The 7,500-nt window shown below is 48.2% G+C and overlaps 4 protein-coding genes and 1 non-coding gene; 2 read left to right on the top strand and 3 right to left on the bottom strand.

The window, feature by feature from the left end:
- Window positions 1-1,062, bottom strand: part of CNAG_05724 (hypothetical protein) — a 2,924-nt gene extending 1,862 nt beyond the window's left edge. The window contains exons 1-4 of the mRNA XM_012195085.1: window positions 390-1,062; window positions 232-322; window positions 128-180; window positions 1-35 (exon numbers count right to left, since the gene is read on the bottom strand). The exon at window positions 1-35 is cut by the window's left edge and continues 48 nt beyond it. Coding sequence (XP_012050475.1) covers window positions 1-35; window positions 128-180; window positions 232-322; window positions 390-557 — 347 coding nt within the window. The 5' untranslated portion in view covers window positions 558-1,062. The remainder of the gene's footprint in view (window positions 36-127; window positions 181-231; window positions 323-389) is intronic.
- A 342-nt stretch (window positions 1,063-1,404) lies between these two features.
- Window positions 1,405-1,475, top strand: CNAG_10085. The gene has a single exon. It is a non-coding gene; the product is annotated as a tRNA-Gly (tRNA).
- A 28-nt stretch (window positions 1,476-1,503) lies between these two features.
- Window positions 1,504-5,511, top strand: CNAG_05723 (alcohol dehydrogenase). XM_012195084.1 has 7 exons: window positions 1,504-1,908; window positions 1,986-2,227; window positions 2,293-2,326; window positions 2,391-2,505; window positions 2,561-2,695; window positions 2,766-2,943; window positions 3,008-5,511. Exons 1-7 carry the CDS (start codon window positions 1,850-1,852, stop codon window positions 3,316-3,318), a joined length of 1,074 nt encoding a protein of 357 aa, XP_012050474.1. The 5' UTR covers window positions 1,504-1,849; the 3' UTR covers window positions 3,319-5,511.
- On the bottom strand, window positions 3,427-7,400 carry CNAG_05722 (alanine-tRNA ligase). XM_012195083.1 has 13 exons: window positions 6,967-7,400; window positions 6,771-6,888; window positions 6,609-6,691; window positions 6,429-6,553; window positions 6,308-6,378; window positions 6,224-6,257; window positions 5,660-6,170; window positions 5,204-5,606; window positions 4,264-5,153; window positions 4,091-4,210; window positions 3,937-4,023; window positions 3,704-3,883; window positions 3,427-3,642 (listed from the first exon to the last, which is right to left on the bottom strand). Exons 1-13 carry the CDS (start codon window positions 7,270-7,272, stop codon window positions 3,532-3,534), a joined length of 3,039 nt encoding a protein of 1,012 aa, XP_012050473.1. The 5' UTR covers window positions 7,273-7,400; the 3' UTR covers window positions 3,427-3,531.
- A 47-nt stretch (window positions 7,401-7,447) lies between these two features.
- Window positions 7,448-7,500, bottom strand: part of CNAG_05721 (multifunctional beta-oxidation protein) — a 3,868-nt gene continuing 3,815 nt past the window's right edge. The window contains exon 16 of the mRNA XM_012195082.1: window positions 7,448-7,500. This exon is cut by the window's right edge and continues 228 nt beyond it. The gene's annotated coding sequence lies outside the window, so the exon portion shown is untranslated.

The raw sequence follows: 7,500 nt of genomic DNA, 5'->3' as shown, positions 1-7,500 counted from the left end.
CCGGATATTTTGTACAGAGGAGAGACACCTCCAGTCTATCCGAAACAACGATAGGGCGTCAGTGATTTTGTCATACAATAGCGGCCAATTCACAATGGCCATTCGTCCTGTCACAAATCTCACTTACACCTGTACCACTGCCATCAGACATCATGATGACGAAACTTGTTCCAGATGGATCTGTTGAACCTTGGTGAATGATAATCGAATAGCAGAGGTATATTTGCTCACAATTCACTGTCCAGTTATACGATCCGGTATTTGTATTGCCGTCGTAACTAGAACTTGGTATCGACACTGTCGTAGGGTAGTCATATGCCGGCTAAAGTACCTGTCAGCCAGTCTGGCATTCCAACACAAGTCCGACGCTCGAGATTTTCTAGACTTACTATAATCGTCAAGCTCCATGGCGACTGACCGCCTGACCATTTAATCTCAACCTCCTCACACTGTTTCGGACTCGTATTTTCTAAGGTGAATGAGAAGCCCAGCACGGCTTTGGAAAAGAGAGCCAAAGCAGCTATGGGAAGCAGGGGATGTCGAAGAAAGCATATCATTATATGAAACTGCCGAAGAGTGCTTGTACTCTGGATTGGTGACCAATGATGGGGGAGAAGAGAGATGATAAGAAAGAGCGCGTAGCCGGAGAAGGAAAGTGATAAAAAAAGAGCGTGTGGGGGTAGACCCGAGGAAGGCTTGGTAGGGTTATTGAATAGACGGCGAGGAGGGGAGTAGCGGAAAATTTGGAGAGAAAGGAGAAGCAAATGGTTGTTGTAGAAAGAAGAAAAAGCGACACAGCTTAGATACGTGTGTTATGTTTTTGGACTGATTTGGGGTAATGTTGGATCCCTGATCTAAAACGGGAACGCGAGAGGAACACACCAAAAAGCGGCTGACGGGAGGATGGTGGGGCTGGAGGCTGGATACATGGGTTGGGGGAGCGGAGGGGGGAGGGGGAGGTAGAGGGGATGGAGGAGGGTGGATGATGGGCTGCCGGCTGGGAGAGATGCTGAGGGCGGATTGTAGCGAATTGAAGGAAACTTGTTCTCAGGAACAGCCAAAACATCCACCAACTCTGAAACAAACGCAGTCGCGAACTTCCTTCCCTTGACGCGTCGTCGCATATGCCGCACAACCGCCGCGCATATCACTATCCTCCAAGTAACACATAGGATAAATAGGGAAGGCACCACGTGTCATCTACCCAGTACCCAGCTACTGGCTAAAAAACTCCTGCAGACACCTTGCGCCTCGGGCTATAAACCGCTATGTCGTATCAATAAGAACAGACAGCGTATGAAACCATGAAGAATAACACTCCGTCTTTTATAAATAGAGTATTATATACCTCAGGAGATTATATTCAATAAATATATCAAGTGACTGTGAAATAACGGTTCAGTAACACCGTTGGTGAAACGGTATCATGCATCGTTGCCATCGATGCGGCAAGGGTTCGACTCCCTTACGGTGTAAATTTTTTTTTACTTTCTTTGAGTTTTCCTCCCCTTGACCGAGCTCTATAGGTCCTTGTACAACAAATAGTGTGGCCCAGTATCCGGACTGCGTGCAGGGGTGGCTTTCAGTCGGTGACCATAAAGTATCTCCTCGTTAACCTCGCCAGTCTTCGCCAACCAACCTACGTAAACGTCCACAACGTCATTGACGCGATCGACCCCATGAGCTAACTCGCAATCTTCGTCACCTCAACAAATGCGTAACGAGTTGTATCCACTGCACTGCGTGCATGGGCTTTAACAACGACGATTCTGATCGCGATATAATTCAAACTTCCTTCTTTAGTAGTATCTGGACCAATTAATCACGAAACCTCCCTGATCATAACAGCATGTCATCCTCATCCATTCCCACAAAGATGCGAGCGCTGGTTGTTCCCGAGCCGGGCGTGTAGGTATATGTCATTCAGGCGGGCAACACTGAAGTAGCTTTCCCAACCACATTCACTGATGTTTGCTCTTCTGAAGAGACCATTATTCACTTCAAGAGCAAGATACTCCCTCACCAGAAGGGACCAAAGTCCTGCTGCACATCAAGGCGTCAGGTTTATGTCACACAGATTCAATGGTGAGAGACGGTAGCTTTGGTGGAAATTGGCCGATAATAGGGGGGCATGAACCTGCGGGTGAGGTGGTAGCAGTCGGCGACAATGCGGAAGAAGTGTCTGTTGGAGATAGGGTGGTGGCTCTGTTACCTAAAGATCCTTGCGGTAGGTCTAAAGGGTGTGAGGAGCATCATGACAGATTTTTGCTGATGAATGGATGGGTATGATAGGTACATGCCCAGACTGCATCATGGGCGATTGGAAGTTTGTCTATATCTTACACCTAAAAGTATGTTCTGGAATTACTGTTGATACCTTTACCTTCTAGGTACTGCAAGTTCATCAAGTTTGGTGGCATCAACGCGGATGGCTTTTTCAGCGAATACGCTCTCGTAGAGGCCAAGTTTTGCGTCCCTATTCCGGATTCGATGAGTTTTGAGCAGGTAGGACCGTCCTATAATTGCATAACAAGGAGCAAACAAATCATCCTGTTCATAGGCAGCCCCCTTAGGTTGTGCTGGAGTTACTGTTTATGCCGGTATCAAGAAAGCCCAGCTCAAACCAGGAGATGTGATCGCCATCAGCGGTGTAGGATCGCTAGGTTATCTCGGAGTACAGTTTGCCAAGGCGATTGTAAGTGAATGCGTTTCCCACTTCCTAACACACTTAATCAACTTTGTTGATCTCTAACTTCTCCGCCCAGGGTCTAAAAGTTGTCGCTATAGATACTCGTACTGAAGCCCTTGAACTGGTACGGTCGCTCGGCAATGACCATCGCCCCGACTTGATCATTGATGCTAGCAAGAGCAAGGCAAAAGACGCGCTCAATGCCATCAATGGGCTCAGACCAAGTGGCTACCATGGATGGGACGGTGTTGACGGTAAGCCTATGGTGATGGCCGGTAAGCTATCTACATCGTACACTAACAACCATGCCTGCGGCAGCATCCGTGTTAACCTCGCCAGCCATTTCATCCTACCAGTACGCTGCGGATCTTACTCGTGACCACGGTACGTTGATTCTCTTGGCTCAACCCACCAAAGTCGAGTTCCAGTATCCTACATTCCTTGCAAGAGATATCACACTCCGGGGATCATTGCACGGGAATGAAGTAGATCTGAAAGACACAGTTGAATTGGCCCACAAGTGCAACATTAAATCAGAAGTGAAAACATTCGCAATCAACCAGCACAGGGAGATGTTGGACGCTGTTGAAAGTGATACCTGGAAAGGGAAGGCCGTTTTGGTCTTTTAGGCTATGGTTCTGTATCAACACAAGAAACGGATTTTATATGCGACATGGTGCAGTGCCGTAAAAAACTGTACCAGCGCATGTATAAAGACCGTTTCAAACCGTCGATAATCATCAAAGACATTCGTAGTGCATACAGAGACGATCAAATTGAACTAAATCGACGGAAACAATAAGCCACGGAGTCCAAGATACCAGATAGCGCCCTTCAGTACTTTACGCCCCCTCAACTCTCTTCTTGTAAACGCTCTTGGCAACGACGATGGCCTCGTCAATCTTGCTAATTTCGCTACCAACACCCGCCGCACTGTCATCTCGGCCACCGCCCTAAAGAAAGCATGTATGTCAGTAAGGACCGCATTACACCGAGAATGACAACGGTAATTACCTTGCCGCCAATAACCTTGGCTACTTCATTCAGCCATAACTTCGCGTCCAAAGCCTTGCTTTCCAGTATCGGCTTGGGCAAGTAATTGACATGAGCTACTTTGCCGGTTTCTGGATCGGCGCTGAAAGCGTAAACAGCCTTCGAGGCGGACTTGCCAGCCGCGACGGCAGCAGTCAAAGTCTAAAGATCGGCATCATTAGCGTTGATTTGATATTCAAAGCTAGTCCACGTACTTTAGAGTTACCTCCGACGTCGAAAGAACCAGCGAAAACGTTTTCATTGGGGTTTTCCTGGAAGTAAGCCTTGATCGCCTCAGAAATCTAAAAGAGATGGATGAGATATGTCAGTGACATGATGCGCACGCTAGTATGATGATTATGGGCGTACAATCTTCGAGTCAGCGGCTACCTTGGCCTTAGCGGCAGCCACAAGTTCTCCTTGGATTTTTTCAAACTGTTCTTTGAGGCTATTCTTCTTGATCAAAGAGATGCCGCTCTGCCCAAGCTCCTACATAGAATAATCAATTAGCCACGACTCTGGAAGCGCAGAAACCTACTCACAACCAAGAAAGGTTTCATGGCCACTTCCTTCTCCTTGCCCTGCAATTCCTTGATTCTCTGCAACTTTCGCTCAAACTCCACGCCCTTCCTTGATACGTCATGCGCATCATGGCCAGTGACGGCAACAATTCGTCTGATGCCCTTAGCAATAGAGGACTCCTCAATGATAACGAAGTCCTTAATATCATCAGTCTTGGCGACGTGGGTGCCGCCGCAGAACTCAATACTGGTCTGGCGCCATTTAGAATCTTCGACATTCTTGGCAATATCTTCAAGAGGATAGCCAAGGGAGACGACTCGGACAGGGTCAGGGTAAGCCTCGCCAAAGACAGCACGAAGACCAGGGATTTTGTAAGCCTCGGCCAGAGGCATGTCCTTAGCATATACTGGGACACCTTTCTTGATCCAGTCATTGCAGATGCCCTCAATTTTGATCAACTCCGGGACCGCAATAGACTTGCCGTGAGAAAAGTCGAATCGAAGTTTAGTAGGAGCAACGAGGGAACCCTTCTGGTCAATGTGGTCGCCAAGGACTTCTCGAAGGGCAAAGTTGAGAATATGGGTACCGGTGTGGTTGTTCCGGATAGGCCATCGACGAAGCTCGTCGTAAGTGCAGATTACTTCGTCTCCGATCTCGATATCACCCTCCTCCATCCGTCCAATGTGCAACACATAACCATTGTAAACTTGAACATCCTCCACCTTAAACTCAGCCTTGCCATCGATAGCAATCACACCAGTGTCATACTCTTGACCACCAGACTCAGCGTAGAAGTTGGTTCGGTCGAGCAGAATACCAAATGTAGTATTGGGAGGAAGCTCAGAAGTGGAGTTGAGGAACTTGGAGCCATGATAGATGCTCTTGACGCTAGCCTTGATGTCATCCAAATCTAAACAGAATGGTCAATGAAAGTCACGCATAAGATGGCCATACACGTACGATACTTGAAAGAGTCATCAGTCTTGGGCACCGCATCGTTAGCTTCTAAAGCGGCCAAATCGTGCACATCGAGCTTGACTAGGGCACCAGCCTTTTCCTTGCCACCGGCCTTGCTCGCTTCAAGAGATTCGAGCCTGGCTTTCTCAAAGGCTTCCTGGTCAATCTTCAATCCCCTCTCTTCGGCCATGATCTGCGTAAGGTCGACAGGGAATCCATAGGTGTCGTACAGTCTCCAGATGTCCTTGCCAGAGAGAACAGTGCGCTTTTCGTCAATGGCAGTGGTGGCGTACTTATTGAAAAGAGCTTCACCCCTGTTGAGCGTGCGAGCAAAAGAGGCTTCTTCTTCATTGAGGATCTCGATGAGCTCGGGAATCTTCTTAGTAACTTCAGGAAAGATGGAACCCTACGCAGTATGCATAAATTAATGCACTTGACGGAGCGATATGCGGCACTTACCAGAGACTCAACAACAGTGGGTACGAGAGAGGAGAAGAAAGTACCAATCTTGACGCCAAATTTGTTGCTGGCATAACGCACACCTCTTCGCAACACGCGTCGGAGGACATACCCTCGACCGTCCTTGTCAGGAATACCACCGTCGGAGATGGCAATAGTCAAAGTTCTGATGTGATCGGCGATGACTCTATAGGCAGTGTCAATGCCGTCTTTATCTTCGTCACCAAGTTTGCCTTCGTAAGGTCGCGCGCCAGTAAGCTCCTGAATCTTGGAGAATATGGGAGTGAAAACGTCGGTATCGTAGTTGGAAGAGACATTGTGAAGTACGGAAACAAGTCGTTCAAAACCCATTCCAGTGTCTACATGCTTGGCAGGAAGTGTTCGCAATTCGCCCGAAGGCTCACGGTTGTACTGGATGAAAACGTTGTTCCAAATCTCAAGGACATTGGGGTCATCGGCGTTGACAAGGTGAGCGGCCTCTCGACCACCGATTCGGTCAAAGTGAATTTCACTGTAAATTCTAGTAAGCTGACGCTCATTTCAACGGAAGCCAATTATACGCACCTGCAAGGGCCGCAAGGACCAGTAGCGCCCATTTCTATGTCTCATCAGAAAGATGCCACGAAGTCCATGAATTGTTCCACTTACCCCAGAAGTTGTCCTTTGCGTTGCCAGGAAGAATATGGCTCTCTGGCACACCAAGATCTCTCCAAATTTGCCTAAAACGAATCGTGAGTCATGGAATGGAGAGAAAAAAAAAGCAACTAACTGGGCTTCAGAGTCGGGTTCAAGACCTTGCTTAGCATCGCCCTCGAAGTAAGTCACATAGAGCCTGTCCTTAGGTAATCCGTAGACTCGAGTAAGAAGGTCCCAGGCCATGGTCAAAGCTCCAACCTGAATCGCCACTCAATCATAATGACCTACGCCGGGCAGATTCAGTGATACATACCTTGAAATAATCACCGAATGACCAGTTTCCAAGCATTTCAAAGAAAGTATGGTGATAAGTGTCCTTTCCTACGTCGTCAAGGTCTGTGTGGCATGTTTTTATCAGCATCCCTCTGGCGATAAACCCAAAGGAGGGTTTTAGATCGAGTCGAGATAAACCAACCGTTGTGTTTGCCACCCGCACGGATACACTTTTGACTGTTAGCCGCACGGATAAGCTTGGAAAGCTCAGACTTGGGGTCTGCGGTCCCGAGGAAAAGTGGCTTGTACTGGTTCATACCCTATCGTGAAAAGTACATTAGAACATGGATCTGAAGAGGGATCCGGCAGCCGGTGTTGTTTTTTCGGGGCATACTCACAGCATTGGCAAAAAGAAGCGTGTCATCGTCAAAAGGAATGACACCACTGGAGGGCCAGAAAGTGTGCTCGAATCCAGGCTGGTTGACAAAGTAATCGATAAACGTCTGCCTCACTTTGGCAGCGGGCCAGTCCTCAGGGGAAGGCCAAGCGTGAGGAGCAGTAGTGGGAACGGTAGGCTTATCGTTGGCACCCATTTTCTTTAAGGATGACTGGGTAGAAACAGTGAAAGAGGTTTTTGAAAGAAGGCGAGGGACGAATTTGAAGTGAGAGGTGATGGACCGGGTAGATACCGAGCTAAAGAGCATACAATATCGGGTAACAGATAGGATAGCAGCTGCCGATCGGAGTCGTTGCTAGGTGAAGGGGGGTCTAGAGGGAGCAAAAGGGGATAGCGGACAGGAAATGGAAGAAAGAGCCAGAGAAGCAAGACAGGTCGGCCCACCGCAGGCGAAAACCTCGGCAATTTGCCAACTACTACATCCTCAGGTCACGTGACTTTTCGCCACCAGGATATCGGTTGCTAGGCTCAATAC

The sequence above is a fragment of the Cryptococcus neoformans genome, chromosome 7, assembly GCF_000149245.1.
Source record: "Cryptococcus neoformans var. grubii H99 chromosome 7, complete sequence".
NCBI lineage: Eukaryota > Fungi > Basidiomycota > Tremellomycetes > Tremellales > Cryptococcaceae > Cryptococcus > Cryptococcus neoformans.
Note: the sequence above shows the minus strand (reverse complement) of the source record. Positions and strands in the feature narration are given on the sequence as shown.